The sequence below is a fragment of the Rhinolophus hipposideros genome (assembly GCF_964194185.1).
Source record: "Rhinolophus hipposideros genome assembly, chromosome: 11".
In the NCBI taxonomy this organism is placed as follows: Eukaryota; Metazoa; Chordata; class Mammalia; order Chiroptera; family Rhinolophidae; genus Rhinolophus; species Rhinolophus hipposideros.
Genome location: NC_138057.1, coordinates 2,636,967 through 2,658,368, shown reverse-complemented (window position 1 = coordinate 2,658,368; position 21,402 = coordinate 2,636,967). Strand labels below are relative to the sequence as shown.

General features: G+C 38.3%; 1 protein-coding gene across 5 annotated transcripts in view; it reads right to left on the bottom strand.

Moving 5' to 3' along the window:
• The window catches only part of AUH (AU RNA binding methylglutaconyl-CoA hydratase), a 154,177-nt gene that overhangs the window by 106,340 nt on the left and 26,435 nt on the right, over nucleotides 1-21,402 (bottom strand). For all 5 annotated transcript variants that reach the window (XM_081065307.1, XM_081065308.1, XM_081065306.1 and 2 more), the window contains one exon: nucleotides 270-356. In XM_081065307.1, coding sequence (XP_080921433.1) covers nucleotides 270-356 — 87 coding nt within the window. The remainder of the gene's footprint in view (nucleotides 1-269; nucleotides 357-21,402) is intronic.

The window sequence follows — 21,402 nt, the reverse complement described above, 5'->3', positions numbered from 1 at the left end:
TTATGCCAAATTATTCTCTGTTTTCTAATAACTATCTTCATATGCCACACAATTCTACATAGGAGGCCTCTTTAGTTATAAAATATTTTTCACAAATTTTCAAATCAAATATATTACACCTATTTTACAACAACCAACTATAGACCATGATTATCTAGTTATGTAAGTATTTTGGCCAAATTTTATGTATAAAAACAATGTGTAACTTTTTAAATCTGACACTTAACATCATCTTCAGTATGTTAAAAGGAGAATTTAGTTGTGCTTACCCATTTCATTAATCACTGCTCTTATTTTGGAGACAAAAGGACCAACTTCACTGGGATTCATTTTGACTCTTTCCTTAAGATCAGCACCTGCAAAGTATTTATTTATAAATCTGGTTATAAACAAAATTTTAACATAATAAATTAAAATTGTATTTAAAATTCAAATATAACATGAAAAGTGACTGAATTTATCTGTTTAAGAAATTATACTACCTACATTTTCCTTCTCAAAGACCAACATCAGGAAGAATAACATATTGTTCACATATCTACCATGTGCTTCAAGTAGTGCTTCTCAAACAGTGTGGTCTCAGGACCCGGTTAAACTCTTAAGAGTAGGAGACTTTGTTTAGGTATATATGTTAATAGTTACTCTATTAGAAACTGAAACTACAAACATTTAAACATTTATTCATTTAATAATACAAATAAACCCATTCATGTTGATTAGCATAAATAACTGCAAACTGATGCCACTTCCTTGGTTCTTGCAAAGATGTTGGCAATTTTGCCCACAACTGCTTTTGCCCCATCAGTGCAAATGTCAACCGAGTGAAAACGGTGTCACGCCTTACTGCTGTGAAAATCATTTCATCGATGCCTGCCTTGGTGACTGCAGATCACATTTGAGAATCACTGGCTTAAAAGCATGAACTGTCAACTTCATAATTATGAGTTTATCATGGAATCGTAACTTTGGAACAGAAAAATAAATACAAAAAATTATTTAAGGAATCATTTACTCTGTGTGGCTCAACAAAGACATTCTTTTTCATAAAATTAAATTATCTGAGAAGGTAGGTCCCCATTTAACTAAACAAATAGAAAATGATGTAAAATTACACCAGAGAAGGTACACACTCAGCTACTTACTCTCTTATTAGTCCATTATAAAGTAGTCAAGACTAATCATTAATCATTTCTCCATTATAAATTTATCAATTACCAGCTGAAGCTAGGATAATCTGAGCCCACACACTTCCTGTGGAAGTGAGAACGGTAGTTGAAAAAGCACAAACTCTACAACCCATCCGTTCTATAAATACATGTATCCTAGAAAGTCTCTCAAACATATGCCCTAGGACATACGAACAAGAACATTCAATGCAACATACATAAAATAGCAAAAACTTGGAAATAACCTAAATATCGATCAAAAGGGTTATTAATAAAACTGGAAGACATTATACAATGGAATGTTACATGTGTAGCATGTAAATGAAGGAATTAAGAGTACAAATATGGGTAAATATAAAAGTGAAGGACATAACCATATACACTTATATATAATTACAGAAAGAACACAGAATAATAACCATTTATATAAGTTTTTACAAAAGAATGCTATTTGGGGATGTAAAGCATGCATGGAAACGACAGGTACCAAGTTCAATCGGCGGTGACCTGGGGGAGGGGGAGAGATGTGACAGGCAATGGGCACAGACGACTTCAACCTTATGTACAATACTGTACTGCTCAAGTTAGGTGGCGGGTATTCAAGGTCAGTCATGAAACAGTTTTGGATACCTGACATATGGCATCATAATTAATTTGTCCATAAATAATTTAAATTTAGTATGGAAAAAATATTAAGGCCAAAAATTTCTAAACTAGTAAGAGGTATTTGTTAAAAGAAATAATGGTTCAACTCACTGCCATTTAACAATGAGAATATAATTTTAAATTGAGAAAATAAAATGTTGTTTAGTGTATGTTGGCTAATACATATGGGTTAGTAAAAGCAGCTAAATGTAGTACAATATGGGGGAGGGGAATAGATGTGAGGAGACAGACAGGGCTCAGGACGAGCAGTCCTGAAGGAGCCGCTGGAACCGCAGGGTGCCCTCCCACACACCACAACCAGTGCTGTGATGGGAGCATTCACCAATATTCTGACTCCGTGACCACACAGCATGCTTTGAAACCACTCAGATTAGAGAGTAGGCTCCTGGAAGCCAGACCAGGAGCTAAGGGACTCAGGGCTTGGTCTCGACACACGCAGTGCATTCACTGCCCACCCGTCCCTGCAGAGAGGTGTGGAAGACGGACTCTGGTTGCTGAGTGCAGCTTTATGCACACATCGGTATGGGACTTCTTCGGGATTTAAGGTTTATTTCAGAAATAGTTGCCTTTCTTCGTGTAATGTTAAATGTTTGTATTGTGCCCTTGAGACTACTTTAGAGAATTTTTAATATCCTTTTGTTTTCACCTTGGAAACATTACCCTGCAATTTCAAACATTCAGAATCTAAAAATGTAGTTTCACCACTGTTCCTTCTGTGATCACTAATTTTTTATTTAAAAGTATCCAAAGTTTTATTCAAGGCCAAGTATTGCTCGTTCCTTTTACTTTTTAAATTCACGTTTTAAAAAGTTAAGATGTACTTTTTATATTGTAAATCCTCTCAGTCCATGGCTGCTCACTTCAGGTGAGCCCTTCTGTTGCCTGGCAATCCTACTGTATTTCCCTACTCCATCTGCTCTCCTATTCATCTACAGACCATTTTGTAACTTCCCTCTCACCTCAAACCTCAAAACTTCCTATCCAATCCTGATGCCAACTTACTAAGAAAACGAAAGCATTCAGGAAAGGAATTCCACCAGTGTGCACCACCAAAACTACCAGGATTTGAACCCACATACTCTGCCTACCCTCCTGTTACTACAGATGGACTAATTCACAATAGAGGCCAACTGTCCCCTTATGCACTAGATTCTATCCCTTCTGTCTCCTCAGGGACATTACTTCAGCAATTAAGCTTCTCCTGGCTGGCATCGTCAATAGTGTCCTTCTTTAGAGAATCAGTCCCATCAGTAATAATAGCTCTGTAATACTGCTCATCTTAAAAAAAAAAAAAAAAAAATCTTGCATGGACTTTCATTGCCAGCTTTGGCAGCATAGCTTATTAGTAGACCAATTCTTCCAGGAAACACGGGATGAAATATGTACAGGCAGTGGAGAACTACTAAGCCAGCCAGCCAATATACAAAGGCTTCAAAGCAAATATAAGTTTCTAAACAATCTCATAGAAATGGAAGACGAAATTCGACCTCAGGGCTTACCAAAGACGAACATCCCAGGCTTTCAGTCAAGACCTCTGAAGGTTAAATATAAAACAGGATAAACACAAAGAAAATCATACCAAGACCAACTGCTAAAAACCAAACTCAGAAAGAAAATCTTAGAAGCTGCCAAAAAACAATTAAGACATTAAGCTGACTTCTCAACAGAAAATAGATGCTATTTTTGAAGTGGAGAAAGAAAATAACTGCCAATCTGGAATTCTAGACTAAGCAAACCCATCCTTCAGAAATGATGGTGAAATAGACATTTTACACACACACGCACACACACACACACACACACACACACACACACACACACCAAATTTGTCACCAGCAGGCCTACAATGAAAAACACACTACAGGGAATTCTGCAGGCATAAGATTATGAGTAGAATTTAAAATCATTATATAATGCTTACGAGAGACATACCTTAAAATATAAGGGTACAGAATGGTTAAAATAAAAGGGTAAAAAATATGCAAACACTAACCATAAGGAAACTTGTCAATCATCTTAATAGCTGACAAAAGAGACCTAAGGCCAGAAGCATCACTAAAGCTAGAGAGTCATTTTATAATAATATAATGATTCGCTGAAAAAGTCCTAACCATTCAAAACTGGAATGCATAAAATAAGACAGCACCAAAACATATAAAGCAAAAACTGACAGAACCAAAAAACAAAAAAACAAAAACAAAAACAAAAAAAACCTGACACATCTACAATCCCAGTGGATTTTAACAGACCCCACACAGTAACCAATAAAGCAAGCAAGCAAGCAAATATCCTTATTGGAAATTCCTATCCAGAAACACGAAAAAAATTAATCCCAAAGTAGAAGAAAAACAATAGTAAAAATAGAAGCAATTTTTCTTTTTAAATAGAAAACAAATGAGCAAAACAGAAAAATCAAACAAGTCGGTTCTTTGGGGAAAAAAATAAATGCTGAACCTTTTAGCATTACTGGTCACGGAAAATCAGAGAAGGCACAAATCCAAATATCAAGAATGAAAAGAAGGAATAATATTAAACGCATTACAGACATTTAAACAAGAATATACTATTAAATTTAAAAAGGTACATGAAATGGAAAAATTCCTAGAACTTATTAAAACCAACAAATAGAAAATATGAAAACACAAATACATACTGAAGAAATATGTAATTAAAAACTTTTCCTACAAAAAAACTGCATGTTAATATGGCTCCAACAAAAAAATTTTCCAAATATATAATGAAAAAAAAATTAACATTAATCCTATACTTACATGAAGAACAGCAAAACAAAAATTTGATAAGAACATTATGAGAAAAAAATATGACAGGCCAAAATCTTTCTTATAAACCTAGTCTCAAAAACACCTAAACAAAATATTAGTAAATCATACCTACTAGTAACATAAATAAAATATATCAGGACCAAGTTACATTTAGTCCAAGATTTGAGAATGATTTAATATTAAAATTTTCTAATTTATAAAATTGAATAAAAGTGAAAATCATATAAATTTTCAGTAGGTGTAGAAAAAGCAGTTGATAAAATTCAAACATTCTTTAACATCTTCATTGAAGTGTAATTTACATAAAATAAAATTCAGTCATTTTAAGTATGCAATTCAATTTTTAGTAAATTGACAGTTGTACAATCCAATTTTAGAGTATTTCCATTATCACAAAAAGATCCTCATACCCACTTGCAGTCCACTCTCTGTTCCCACCTCTAGCCCCAGGCAACCACTAATCTATTTTCCTATAACTTTGCCTTTTCTGGACTTTCACATAAATAAACTTATGTAATAGTCATGCACCGCATAAGGATGTTTGGCTCAACAATGAACCACACACTGCTCCCATAAGATTAAAATGGAGTTGAAAAATCCGTCTTAGCACAACACACCAGCCCTGTGCGGTGCTGCTGGTGTAAGCAGCCCTACTGCTCAGCCAGGCCTATAAAAGTACAGCACACAATTACAGAAATAAGCTGTACCACCTACCATCGGTGTGTGTAAGTGCACTCTATGTTGTTCACACAACAAAATCGCCTAATGCTGCATTTCTCAGAACCATTCCAGTCGTTAAGTGGCACGTGACTGTATATGGCCTTTTGTGTCTTTTCTACACACAGCAAAATATTTTTCAGGTTCCTCCATGAAGTCTTTGTGTAGATAAATGTTTTCATTTGTCCCTCAGGTAGACACCTAAGAGCAGAATTGCTTGGTCATGGTGTAAATTGCTATTTAACTTGAATTTAAAAGCAAGAATTGCAACTGTTTTCCACAGTGGCCGCACCCCTTTCCATTCCCATCAGCAGTACCTAAAGGTCTCCGTTGTCCTACAGTCACCAACACTAGTCTGCCTTTTTGATGACAGCCATTTAAGTGGGTGGAAATGGTATCCACCACGGTTTTAAATTTGCGTTTCTCTAATGACTAATGAGGTTAAGCATCTTTTCAGGTGCTTATTAGCCATTCATACAACTTCTTTGCAGAAATGTCTACTCACATCTTTTTTGCTCATTATTTTACTGTAAAATTTGTTTTCTTCTTACTAAGTTGTAAGAATTATAGCTTAGATAAAAGTCCTTTCTCAGAAATATGGTTTACAGGTATTTTCTCCCCACGTATGGCTTATCTTTTCATTTTCTTGATGGTTTTTTGAAATTTTTATTTTAATGAAGTCCAATTTATCAATCTTTTTCTTTTATCATTTGTGCTTTTCATGTCATATCTAATCACCACCATTCATAGTTGAAAATTCATAGCAACCTAGGAAAAAAAATAATCTTTTTAAACTGATAAAGAACTATAAAATACCTATAGTTAACATCATTTTTAATGGTCAATTACAGAAAGCTTCCTCCCAGAGATCAAGAATAAGACCTGGGTATTTTCTGATCACTTTTAAAGACAGTGCGTATCAGTGTAATAAGAAATATTTTAAAGTTGTAAGGATTAGATGGGAAAAAAATACAACTGTCTTTACTAGCAGATAACTTAATTATAAATGAAATATAGCCAAAATAATTTGCAAATCATGAAAATAAGTGAATTTACTTATTTCATTTAAATATTGCCCACTAAAAGGGCCCTCTCCTAAAATTCCTGGGCTTATTTTTTTTTTATAAACTCCTTACCCTTTTATAAACACTTGATTATTCTGTATTACATTTCTACTTATTTATATTTGCAATGGACTAGTCCAATAGGACTTCAGAAAAGTTATGGGAAGCGGCGATTATATTCTTGTTGTACATTGCAGGATGTCTAGCTTCCTAGGCCCCTAATTAACCAAATGACAAGCAAGATCCTCAATTACTGTGACAACAACCCGAAATTCCAATGTGCTCCACAGTGACTGCTATCATCCCCCTTGAGAGCTAATGCTTTACACCAATGGTCTTCAACCTTGGTTTGTTCCCACTACTGCTAAAAAATTTTTGAAAAATGATGGGCTCCCTTGGACACTGTTATACTGATATCTAAAAATTTTCATCATTTAAATTTAAATAGTTGCAAAGATTGCAGTGCACTGTAAAAACTGGCATCTTAAAATACAACTATATATATATATATATATATATATATATATATATGTATATATATATGTATATATATAGTAGAATCTGCATACCCACAATGATTTGATTCTCTAAATCATCCAAGTCTAAAACATACAAACAAATCGTTGCTGTTTTACAATAAGAAACATTACAGCATTTCCTTTAAGAACTGGTGGTACTTCAACTCCACTTTCTTATCATTTTTTCCTTCTGATGTAATCAGTGTTTATGCTTAAAAACCTTTTATTGATCATTCTGTCACATTTCTTTGTAACAAAATATGTACATAAATTAATTTATTAAACTCCCTGTAACTATAAAATACTAAGTTTAAAAGTTTCCCTCTAGGGGCGGCCGGATGGCTCAGATAGTTAGAGCACAAGCTCTGAACAACAGGATTGCAGGTTCAATTCCTGCATGGCCCAGTGAGCTGCACCCGCCCTGCACAACTAGATTGAAGATAATAAGCTGCCGCTGAGCTTCCAGTGGGGCAGCCGGATGGGTTAGAGAGCAGGAGCTCTCAACAACAAAGTTGCCAGTTCAATTCCCACATGGGATGGTGGGCTGCGCCCCGTGCAACTGAAGACTGAAAACGACAACTGGATTTGGAGCTGAGCTCCACAACTAGATTGAAGGACAACGACTTGGAGCTGATGGGCCCTGGAGAAACACACTGTTCCCCAATATTCCCCAATACAATTTAAAAAAATAATAACAGTAATAAGAAAAAAGTTTTCCTCTGGACTGACTTTTCATTACAAGTATTATTAGCATACAACTGACTGAAGCATAAATATACTGCAAATCTAACTATTAGATATTAAATGTAAACTGCTGGAGATGTATCTGAGTGGGATAGATGGGATTATCTCCCCTCACTCCATTATTTTCTATATCCATGCATGAAAATAATTTATTGCTATTTATGCTAATTTGTTGCTAATAATGAGGTAGAGTTTATTATCAATTTTATTCATGCTGAGAAAAATTTTACACATAAACAAAGGAGTTTTAGTTTGACAATGTCACCCAATTCTTTGAATTCCTTTAGAGCCAACTCCTCAAAAAAAAAAAAAAAAATCATGCAGTAATCAAGAAGCATTTAACAACTCTATGAAGTTGTCTTTAAATTATGCTGAAAGCAAAGAACTGGAAACTATCAGAATATGAAAAGGATTCCAGTTGAAATTCTCAACATTGTTGTTTTAAAAGACCTCTTTTTTGGCAATTCAGAAGCTTTTTTCCCCTCCTTGGAGGAAGGAAGCAAAGAAAGACCAGGACTGCCTTGGAAATCAAAAGGGCAACTATGCAGGGAAGACAGTATCCAGCAATTGTAAGCTGTAGGTCAGCATGCAACTTTATAGGCAAGCACACGCGGAAGCTGTGTCAGCTACATCCTTCACGACTATCTGCACCTCCAGAATGCCTGGAATGCCCAGCCTCAGTCTAAAGGATCACCCCATCAAGTCATTTCCCTCAGAGTGTGTAGTTGCTGGGGCACACTGAATGCACATAACAATCTTTAAAAGTCATTACCAAGTTGGTTTCCAAAGTAGTACCACCTCTATACACTGCCGCCGGTGTCCACTTTATCACCAGGGCCTGGCACTGTCACACTTTGTAAGTTTTGCCCATCAATGGATGAGAAATGGTAGCTTTAAGCTGCCTTCTTCTCTATAGTAAAGATAAAATGCTTCACGAATTTGTAGGGCATTACTACACATTGATCAAAGTCACTTCTAAATTGGTCCAGTTTACGTGCACGTGCTGTCATCAACCCAAGCATCCTGGTCTTTCCTGCTCCCACTCCAAACAGGCTTTTATTCTCTCCATTCAACCCAAACATCAGGTCCTGATAATCACGGATTTCCAGGCAGTTTGAGCTGTAAGAATCACCCGATGGAGCGGGCGCCCCGTGTCCACCTGAGACCAGAGAAGTCTGCTGTCCTCCTCCCTGCACTGCCCTTGCACGGTGGCTGGAGCAGGGTTACCCCAGCCTCACAACAGAAGCTGGGAAAGGATCTTCCTTTGTTTATTTTCTCCAAGAATGTACTAACGTTGGAATTATCCATTCCATGAATGGACAGAATGTTCCTCTGAGGTCATCGTGCTCAGGTGTTTTCACTGTTCTGGGATTAGTTAAGTTTTCTAGTTCTAAGTCACTTCTGATTTTTATTTTCCAATAATTTATGTATTCCACCTAGGATTTTAAATGTACTGGCATCGGTTACTCTTATCTTACCAGTTTAATCTCTGTGGAATTTATACCTATGGCTTCCTTTTTCAGTCTGCATACTGTTTATTTGTTCCCTCACCCTGACTAATCTTGCCAGAAGTTTTGCCTTTTCAAAGAACCAGCTTTGGGCTTTATTAACATCACTATTTACTGGGTATTTTCCATGTCATAAGTTTATGCTCAGCTTCATTTCCTTTCTTTACGCTATTTGTGTTTATTCTATAGTTACCGTTGTCATTTCTCAAGCTGGATTCTTATTCATTTTGAGTCTTTACTCTTTCCTAAAATACAATTGTAACTATATTATACAACATTTAAAGATTTTGTTAGACTTTAATTCTGAATATGTTCTAATTTCCGTTAAGATTCCTTTGTTGAACTGTAAATTCTATAGAAGTTACTTTAAATTTCCCCATGTAGGGGACTTTTTCTAATTACCTTTTTGTAAATAACTTCTATCTTAACTGCCTGTAGTCACAGAACGCAGCCTTTGAAATCTGCAGGTTTTATAGCCAAGCAGATGGTTAATTTTCATAAATATTCCATGTGTGCTTGAAAGAAATGCACTCACCAACTGTTGAGAACAATTATCCACACAGGTACATTACATTAACCCTCAGTAAACCAGTAAAAATAATCAACACCTTTTATCAGCTGAGGCCAACAGGCCCTTTGTATTTTATTTATTTTATTTAGATTATTTTATAAATAATTTACAGAAAAATAAGATTGTTAAAAAGCAAATTTATTAGAAACTTTAGGCAAAATGTAAACATAGCAAACCCATATTTTTATTTTTTCCCTTGGTATGTGTACACACATACCTACAAATACATACATACATGTATATATACTTACATACATACACACATGTAAAAAGAGCTGTATCATTTGAATAAAACTGTTCAACTGACTATGCATAACCTGGAACACACAGTTTTAGAAAAACTGATTCCAGATTTCAAATATATCTCTAATAGATGATCATTACTTCTGGTTCTTCTTGTACTTGCATTGTAGAAATGCAGTGTTTTTGAAAATTCTGATGGCTCATAATTTCATTGAGAAGAGGATAGCCGTACTTTGTTCCCTGAGTAAAACATTTTCATTTTTAGGTTTATAAACATCAATCAGAATGATCAAGCCAAAGATTTGTTTTCATTTCTACATTACCTATTCCTTTCCTATCACCTTTGTAAATATACCTGCCTTCAACACTTTTCACTTACAAACTGTATCAAGTACCGGTAAACACAGCCATTATATGAAACACAAGAGTGTTGTCACACGTCATTTTAGCAAAATAGGATAGCCCAAGTTCTTGTCACAAAATATTGCAAGATGAAGTCCTTCCTAATATAAATAAATGACTAACTAGATACAAATTCCATTATTTTTCATAAACCACAGAAATATATTATTCACTCATCAATTCTTGAATTTGAGAAAATTCATCTAGGATAATCACCTGATTATTCAGTCTAGGATTAATGATATAAGAACCCATACTGCACCTTAGATTCATAAAAAGGTTCAACAGATCCATACAGTAAGTAATTGCAAAAGAAAATGAGTTTTAATCTTCTTTTCCAAAGTGAATTTTCTGTTCTTCTGAAGACTTCTAAGAAAGAATGAACGTCATGAAATTATCAATTCATACAAGTTGAACTGTTCAAAAAAGAAACTCAGAAACTGAATCTGGGTCCAGGGGACTCTGATAATATAAAGGTTAAGCTTGTTAACTGACCTATTCAAATCTTCTATAGACTTACTTTTTTCCTGTTTAATTTATTAATTCCTGAGAAAGGCAGTAAAAATTCCCATTATGATGGTGGGTTTCTTCATTTTTCCTTATAATGTTGTCAATTTTTGTACTATATATTTTTGAGGCTGTTTCTAACAGCATAAAAGTTTAGAATTATTATACCTACCTGGGGAATTGATCCTCTTACCATTTTCTGGTGACTCTTTATCTCTAATAATTACTATCCCTAATAAAATTTGTTTAAATGTCTATTTTAGTTGATATCAACATAGTTATATCAGCTTTGGTTTTAGTTAGCATTAGATTGGTGTATCTTTTTCTACCCTTTAACTTTCAACCTATGTCCTTACGTTTTAGGTGTTTTTACCTAAGGAACAACTTTTTTTGACCCAGCTATTAATTGTCTTCTAATTAAAGAATTTAGTATATTTACATTGATCTTCCCTGTTTTTTAACTACTAATATCTTCTGGACTGACTGTTTTTCTTATTTTATTTACTCAGAAGTTTACATACTACCTATACAGCAATGATAGTCCAAATTTCTACCTCAAGCCCAAACCTCTCTACCCTGAACTAGATTCCTAAATTCAGCTGCCCACTGGACATATCTGGTTGCATGTCTAATATGCACCTCAAACTCAATAAACCCATCCATCCCCCAACTATGAAATTTCCTTCCCCAGAACTGCTCGTCTTGCATTACCCCATTCCTCAGTTAATGGTAACTCCTTCCTTCCAATGTTCAGATTAAAATGCAATCAACCATGACTCTTCTTCCTCATACCCTCCTCATCAATAAATCCTGTTGTCATCGCGTTCAAAATACAATACAGGTAGACTCCAACAATTTTCACCACCTCCACCACTGCTACACTGGTCCCAGTATGATCTTAACTGTATGGGATCAAAAACAGGCCTTCTAGAACAGTCTGTTGTCAACATACAACCAGAGTAAGTCTTTTAAAACTTAAGTCGTCGAGGGGAGGACCGGTAGCTCAGTCGGTTAGAGCGCGAGCTCTGGGCTACAGGGCTACCAACTGGATTCCCACATGGGCCAGCGAGCTGCACCCTCCACAACTAGAACGAAGTCAATGAGCTGCCGCTCAGCTTCCAGGTGACCAGATGGCTCAGTTGGTTGGAGAGGGGGCTCTCACCCACAAGGGGTTCCACTCCTGCAAGGGATGGTGGGCTGCGCCCCCTGCAAGCAGCAATGGCAACTAGACCTGGAGCTGAGCTGCACCCTCCACAACTAAGACTGAAAGGACAACAACTTGACTTGGAAAAGTCCCAGAAGTACACACTGTCCCCTAATAAAGTCCTGTTCCCCTTCCCTAATAAAATCTTTTTTAAAAACTTAAGTCATATCAGGTCACTCCTTAGCTTAAAACACCCCAGATTCTTTTCTTTTTTAAAACTTTAAGTTTTTTTATTGGCAAATATTGGGGAACAGTGTGTTTCTCCAGGGCCCATCAGCTCCAAGTCGTTGTCCTTCAATCTGTTTGTGGAGAGCGCAGCTCAGCCCCAAGTCCAGTGGCCGTTTTCAATCTTCAGTTGCAGGGGGTGCAGCCCCCCCATCCCATGTGGGAATTGAACCAGCAACCTTGTTGAGAGCTCACGCTCTAACCAACTGAGCCATCCGGCCACCCCAAAACACCCCAAATTCTTATCTCACTCAGAGTAAAGGCCAAAATTCTATATGACTTTGACTCCTACTCCTTCTGTGACCCCACCTCCTAGCACACTTCTGCTCGTCTCTCTGCTCCACAGACACTAACCTTCTTGCTCTTCCATTATCTTGCAAAGTATAATGTTGCCTCCAGGCTCTGCAACTGCTCACCTCTGCCTGCAATATTCTTCCCCAGATATCCACAAGGCTCACTCCTTCACTTCTCTCAAGACTCATTTATCTCTTTCTCAGAGAGGCCTTCCTTCTTCACCATATATAGAACAGTAACCGTCCATGTCAGCTGAGAACTCCTTATTCTTGCCCCGTTTTATCTGCATTCAGAGAACTTATATGACACAATACACATTTACATTATTTGCTTTTCTCACTGGCCCCACCCCAACCACGCCCATGGAGACTCCACAGAGCAGGTGATTTCTGTCTTATTTACTGCTGTGTTCCCAGATCTTAAAAACGAGGACCAGGCAGGTGACAGGCTCCCCTCCAAAAAAAATGGATGGATGGGAGGGAGGGAAGGAGGGATCTATGTGTCTTTATGGTTCAGCTCCAATGAAGATAGTTAATAGCAGGGATTTTAAATGCATATGCGATTATTGGCAATCTGCTTACCACCTACTGCCCTCTTCCTATTTCCTAATATGATCTGATTTTTGTCCTGGCACCTGCCCTCTACCCCATCCCCCACATTCCACGTACTTTGGAAGAAGTTAACCCACTCCCACCTAGAGGGGCGATACCTAGCTGGCTTGAGCTAACCAGCATAGTTTCTTGCCCTAAGCAGTCAAATCAAGATCATCTGAGGGGCCCAGTTTGGATTTGGGCACAGGTATTTTTTTCTCTTCCTTTCAACATGGTCATAAATGAACGGGACACCAGGACTACTGAAGCTTCTGGCTACCAAGCTGAGGATGAAGCTGGCATAGAGAAGACAGTGAAGCCAAAGGAACTGCAGAAAAATCCAAAATCACTGGTTTACAGCAATCCTAAGAGCATTATTTATCGTTTACGTCAATTTGTGATCAGTTTTTGTGTACCATGAGGCTACCAGCATCCCAATGATGCTTATCATCCACTGGATCATATATTACCAATGGTAACAAACTGATCCTGCTTCAGCCGACATCTGTCCTCAAGGGAGGGGATCTTGACTGGTGAGAGCATAAGGGTTGTCCCAATTACAGGACATTTCTAGCCAAGGTTTAGCGTAGGAGAGAACCAAGTAAAACTTCAGAAACATAATCTTCTTGTTATGACTACCCTCGCAGCTCCTAGAACTCCAATAACAACACTAATTCTTAAGTACTTTACCTTAGATTTATTTCTTTACTCAGGATCTAAAACCATCTTTTACTCCAATTCAATACAAAATTTCTATCTGTAAAAAGTTGTAGACGCTTAACAATTTCTGGTTCCACATGTAAGGAGCTTGGAAGTCATCACTCTGTCCTAACAACAAGAAAAAGCTACAGAGACTGAATCAACAACTCTTCTAGGATCCGAAACAGAGTGAGGACACAGGGCAGACCACCACCCTCATGACTGAAGAATCACAGTCCGATTCCGAGAATCACAACATACCAGAGCACAGACACAGAACAGTGGGGGGAACGGGCCATGGGGGAGGAAAACCTCATTTGTAATCAATGATTTGCTAGAGACCTAGTAGAAACAATGCTGAGGGTTAAAAACTCCAGGGTGACCCAACAATTTTATGAGATTTACTTCTAGGAGCCTATCCAGCTTTTCAAAGTAAATACCGCAGAAAAGTCCCTCCTGCTTCTGGCAGGAAGAGGGGAAAGGGAACCATTGTGAAATACCAGGGCACACTGTTCTTAACAAGGTCTGTCGTCAGAGGAAATCAATTAACCAGAGCCTAACCTGGTCTGCGTATTATCAGAGCCTGGCTGACCTAGCGGGAGGGAAATACCCAACTCCAGCCAGCTCTCGGCATCCAAGCCCACCTAAGGGGAAAGGAAAAACTGAGAAGCACTCGTGGAATTCACAGTTCAGAGGCAGAGGCTGCTAAAAGCCTGAGATCTCATCACAGGACTATAGAACAGTTCCCCTCTCACCACATCTTACTACCACGTTAGTAAAGGCCTATTTATAGCAGGGCCTTTACTTAGTATGTCACATCCGGCTATCAAGAAAATATTATAAGGCATACCAGAACACAGAAATACAATGTAAAGAGATAGACCAAGCATCAGAACCAGATGTGGCAGAGATGCTGGAAATATCAGACTAGAAACTTGAAACAACAATGATTAATATGCTAACAGCGCTACTGGATAAAGTAAACAGCATGCAAGGACAGGCAATGCAAGCAGAGAGATAGAAACCCTAAGAAAGAAATAAACAGAAATGCTAGAGATCAAAAACATTACAAAAGAAATGATCAATGACTTTGACGGGCTTCCTAGTAGACAGGACAGAACTGTGGAAAGAATCTTAAGGATATCACAATAGAAACTTTCAAAACTTCCCAAAAGGAAAGGGAACAAAGACTGGAAAAATAAATAAGTAAAAAACAGAATATCTAATGACTGAGGCAAAACTACAAAAGGTGTAGTATATGCCTAAGGGAAATACCAAAAGAAGAAAGGAACAGAAGAAATATTTGAAACAACAATGACAGAATATCCCCAAATTAATGTCAGACACCAAACCACAGATCCAGTAAGCTCAGAGAATTCCAAGCAGAAAACACTTAAGAACACCAGTGCCAAGAAGAAACTGGCAATCTAAATATTCCTACGTCTATTAAAGCAATTGAAATAATTAACCTTCAAAAACAAAGCACCAGACCCAGATGGGTTCACTGATAAATTCCACCAAACATTTTAGGAAAAAATTATTACAAATCTCTACAATTTCTTTCAAAGGACAAAAGCAGAGAGAATACTCCCATTCTATGAGGCCAGCTATACCCTAATACTAAAATCAGACAAAGACATCACAAGAAAACTCCAGGCCAATCTCTCTCATGAACACAGATGCAGATTCTCAACAAAATATTAGCAAATCAAATCCAACAACGTATAAAAAGATTTTTACACCACAACTAGGTGGGATTTATTCCAGGTATGAAAGGCTGTTCTGCATTCAGAAATCAATTAAAATAATCCATCACGTCAGCAGGCTAAAAAACAAAAAATATCACGATCATCTCAATAGATGCAGAAAAAGCATTTGACAATACCGATTCATAATATACACTACCAATAAACTAGAAAGAGAACTTCCTCAACTTGATAAAGGGTATCTATAAAACACCTACAGTTAGCATCATACTTAATGTGAGATACTCGAAGTTTCTCCACTATGTCAGGTGAAAGCAGGGATGTCTCGTCTCACCACTGCTTTTCAGTGTCGTACTGGAAGTCCTTACAGGCACATCTCGGAGATACTGCAGGTCCGGTTTCAGACCTCACAATAAAGCAAACATCACCATAAAGGAAGTCACATCAATTTTTTTGGTTTTCCAGTGTACATATAAGTTCTGTTTACACTATACTGTAGTCCATTAAGTGTGCAATAGCATATGTCTAAATAAACAATGCACACACCTTAATTACAAAATACTTTATTGTTAAAAAATGATAACCAACATCTGGGCCTTCAGTGAGTAGCAATCTTCTTGCTGGTGGAGGGTCTCGTCTCAGCAAAGCGCAGTAAAACTAGCTATGCCGATATTAATGCAGTAAAGCAAAGGAAGGAAGCAGAAGGTAATACAGACTGGAGAAGGACACCATATAAAACTGTCATTGTTCACAGATGACATGATCATCTACTATGTAGAAAATCCGAAAGAACTGACCAAAATATTCCTGGAAATAATAAGCAATTATACCAAAGTTGCAGAATACAGGGCTGATATATAAAAGTCAATCTCTTCTCTATATACCAACAGTAAACAAGTGGAATTTGAAATTGAAAACACAATACCATTTACATTAGCACCCCCCAAAAATGAAATACTTAGGTATAAATCTAACAAAATATGTAAAAGATCTACATGCGGAAAACCACGAAAATGATGAACAAAATCAAAGAACTAAATAACTGGAGGGATATTCCATGTTCATAGATAAGAAGACTCGACATTGTCAAGATGTTTCTTCCCAATTTGATCTGTAGATTCAACGTACGGACACAAAATCAAAGGCCATGAAAGAAAGAATGGGTATGCTGGACTTTTATTAAAATGAAAAACTTCTGCTCTGCCAAAGACAAAGTCAAGAAAATGAAAAGACAACCCGCAACCTGGGAAAAAATATTTGCAAAAGACACATGTGATAAAGGACTATGATCTAAAATATACAAAGAACTCTTACAACTCAATAAGAAAACAAGCAACTCAGTTAACAACTGGCCAAAGCCCTTAACAGATACCTCACCAAAGAACATATACAGACGGCAAATAAGCACATGAAAAAATGGTTCACCCCATATGGCATCAAGGAAATGCAAATGAAAACGAGACCCACTGCACACCTAGTATTAGAATGGCCGCTATCTGGAACACTGACAACACCATATGCTGACAAGGATTCACGGCAGCAGCAGCTCTCACTCACTGCTGGTGGGAAGGCAAATGGTGCAGCCATTTTGGAAGATAGTTTGGTGGATTCGTGTAAAACTAAACATACTCTTACCATATGATCCAGCATTATGCTGCTTGCTATTTACCCAAAGTAATTGAAAAGCTATGTCCACACAAAAACCTGCACACAGATGTTTACAGTGGCTTTATTCATAATCACCAATACTTGGAAGCAACCAAGATATCCTTTGGCAGGTGAATGAATCAACTCTGGTAGATCCAAACAATGGAATATAATTTAGCACTAAAAAGAAATGAGCCATCAAAGCAGGACAAGGCATAGAGGAAACGTAAATGCATATTACTAAGTGAAAGAAACCAATCTCAAAAGGCTGCAACACTCAAAAGAGCTCCGTGCTCCTAACTCCGAAGGCTGCCGGTTCGATCCCCACATGGGCCAGTGGGCTCTCAACCACAAGGTTGCCGGTTCAATTCCTCTAGTCCCGCAAGGGATAGTGGGCTCTGCCCCCTGCAACTAAGATTGAACACGGCACCTTGAGCTGAGCTGCCGCTGAGCTCCCGGATGGCTCGGTTGGTTGGAGCTGCATCCTCTCAACCACAAGGTTGCTGGTTTGACTCCCACAAGGGATGGTGGGCTGTGCCCCCTGCAACTAACTACGGCAACTGGACCTGGAGCTGAGCTGTGCCCTCCACAACTCAGATTGAAAGGACAACAACTTGACTTTGAAAAAGTCCTAGAAGTACACACTGTTCCCCAAAAAAAGTCCTGTTCGCCTTCCCCAATAAAATCTTTTAAAAATATTTTTAAAAAGGCTGCATACTGTATGATTCCACCAACTGTGTGACAGTCTGAAAAAAGGTAAAACTATAAAGACAGTAAGAAGATCAGTGGTTGTGAGGGTGGGGAGATGAACAAGCAGAGCACAGAGGATTTTTAGGGCAGTGAAAATACTCTGTATGACACTATAATGGTGTATACATGGCATTATTCCTCTGTCCAAACCCACAGAAGGCACCCCAGAAGGCACAGCAACAAGAGTGACCCTAAGGTAAACGATGGACTTTGGGTGATGACGACGTGTGACGACGTGTCAGTGTGGGGCCATCAGTTGTAACAAATGCACCGCCCTGGTGGGGATGTGACAGTGGGGAGGCTGTGTACGCGTGGGGACAGGAGTAGAGGGGAAATCTCTGTACCTTCCTCTCAAATTTGCTACGAACCTAAAAGTGCTCTAACAAAATAAACTTTTAAAAATCATATAGTAAATTTTCCTGAGTTATTTATAGTAACTCTCCATTTAATGAAAAGGACTGCTCAGCCATAGGATTTTTATCAGAATTCAAGGCTCTAATAAACGAAACTTCGTTTTTCCTCAAAGTGAAGTGTCCCTTTGCCAACCAAAACCTCCATTCTGTCCCACAGGCCCTCTGGCTACGTGAAGTCTTCTCTCCTGACGTTGTATCTGCGGTCCCTGCCCCACAGGAGCATGGTCATTCCATCAGCATGCGAACTATGGCAAATATTCCATTTTGAAAAAGTTTCACTAAGCCCTCATACACTTCCTAGCTAGCACATTTCTATGAACAAATATGGAATGAGCAAAGGAGTAAATATATAAACAGATCATACAAATGCAGAATGGGAGAAGATGAGAATGAATCCTACGCTGATGAACTGGGAATGAAGTTACCAATATGAATGGGGTCGTTTTCAAAATATAGAGACATTGACGTAAATAAGAGTGTTTATGTATATGTAATGTAATGTACTGGGGGTGCCAAAAAACTGTACACGTTTTAAGAGATGTTACTATGTATTACATTTTGAAGTTGAATTGAATTACACAGCAATATGTAGTACCATGTTAGCTCCAAAGATGGCGTTAATCAAATGAATGCTTGCGTCATTCATTGTATTACAACTTTAATAGTTTTTTTCCTTTCTTGATATATAATACATTTTTTAGGCACCCTCTGTATTTATTTATTTATTTATCTACATATTTCTTAGCTCTGTGCAGTAAAAAGGCCTCAAAGCAAAGACCACCCGAGGTACGAGAGTTAGCAGCCAGATCTTGGCTCTTAAATACCATTCCCCGCCGAAGGGGACTGGAGACTTCCACCTCTGACGATGACACACTAAATGGTACTGGACGAGCCCTTCTTCCCTCAAAATGTATAAATGTCTTTCAGATGGTGATCAACAGGTAGTGAAGAGATTTATGGGAGTCTACTTACTTACAGCTTTCTTTCTGAAAGCAGTTACAGGTTGGGGTGCAAGGCAAAGGAATGTATGCAGAGCAAGAACCATAGGCTGGATGATACAGAGATGAGAGTCTGGGTCGCTGGAATTTGCAGGACAGGTAACTGGAGAGGAGAAAGCTTTTCAGAGAAAGAGCTCCAATAATCTACAGGGGGTTCCCTTAAGCTTTAAGCTGAAATTGCCGATTCACAGGCAATTATCAGAGAAAGAACGTCACAGGGAACTATGGTCTGAACAACACCTGGTGTTCTTGTTATGACCAGCAGGAATCAAGATAATGGAGAGAACACCCAGGGCATTCAGTACAGATACCAGAAACTAAAAACAAGCCTCGAAAGGGTCAGGCAGATCCTCCAGGAGAGGAACCACCTGCAGGAACCACCCAGTAGGGGCTGTCCTCTCTGTCACAAAACGCCCCCAATTCACAGATAATTCGTGTATGTAATTCAAGAGAAGAAAATCACCAAAAGTTTGTAGTTAGGAAGAGATAACAAGTGAAAGCATATAACATTACAAACGTTCTAAATGAGTAAAGTATATTGATATTCAATGTACTAATCATGTTGCCTTTACTTTTAGAGAATTTGAAAATACTATCCCCATCTCTCAAACCCTAGTTTGCGCCAAAAAGTCCCAGGTTATTCAATTGGCAATTCTAATCGGGGGGTTGTTCAGGAAGTCCACACCTCAAGGTTATCTGAATTAGCAGTAGCCTACAAACCTAGCATTCACCCAAATGAGGCGACCACTGAATAAAACACTTCTACACCTGTGCGTTGCAGGGCTGTCTGCAGGATCCTTCTTCAGTCACGAGGGAAAAGGGGTGCTTTCTGTGTGTTTAGAGACAGCAGTCACAGTGCCTTCCTGCAGAGCTCAATGGAATTCAGCATGGCTTCTCTGGCTGTGGGTAACGGGTCAGGCCCAGGGAAGGACTGGGACAGCCTGGAGAGAAGGAATGGCAGCAACCTGTGACAGAGTGAAAGGCTGGGTCTTGGTCTCTCTGACTCCATCTCCTTCAATTCTGTCGACCCCACGGCCTTCGAAAACAGCTCCTGCTTTAGACTTGCTAGTCATTAGAGTGATTCTGCTTGGGGCTTCAGTTTTTAAAAACAGCCCCTCTCATTTCCCCTTCCCTTGACATAAAAGAAGCCTAAACTCTACTTTTTAAAGATGGATTTGAGGTACCATTACTCCCATCTTCTCTGCTGGCATCTTCTCGATCAATAAACCTTTCCTTACTCCAAACTCTGACGCTCTGAGTTTCGGCTTTCGCAGCCTGGGGGACGCGGACTTCAGACTGGTAACAAACCAGGCACAGGCAGACTGCAGCCTGCCGCCCATTCTTCATCGATTCTGTGAAGGCCCTCAAGCTTGGTCTTTACTTTTGTCTAAAGCATTGTAAAAAGTTTTAAATAAAAAAAGTATATGACTGTGGACAGAAAAAGGGCCACCAGTGAAACCTGACAAGCTCAGGAGACTGAAAATAACCACGTAAAATGGCATGAACATAAACATTCCTAACTAAGGTGGGCCACGGCGGGAAGTGACACTGTTAGCCTGCAGGTTCCTTGACAAAGGTCAATCTTTACCTTCAGTGAGGCTGTCTACTGTCTTTTTGCGTCTAAGATGACATCCTTGGAATATCAGTGATCCCTTTTTCCGGACCAGAGCAGGAAACTGCAGAATCCCTCATTATTATTCTTGTCCCCTGATTACCATCTCTACGTGCTGTAAAAAGGGAACTATTAACTGCCCTGTACTCACTTATGTAAAAGAAGTACCTGTCTCTCCTATTTACTTTTATCCAATCCCAGAGATTCCCCTACTTTGCTTTGTCCTACCCCCTTAATCTACCACCAATGGATTTCATGTAACCCTTCCCCTTTGATTGTAATATATAAAATAAGTTGCAAAACCACCATTTTCCAGAGCATTTTCTCAGTCCGTTGAGATTTTGCTTCCTGGCAATTATCTTCAGGTTGGCTCAA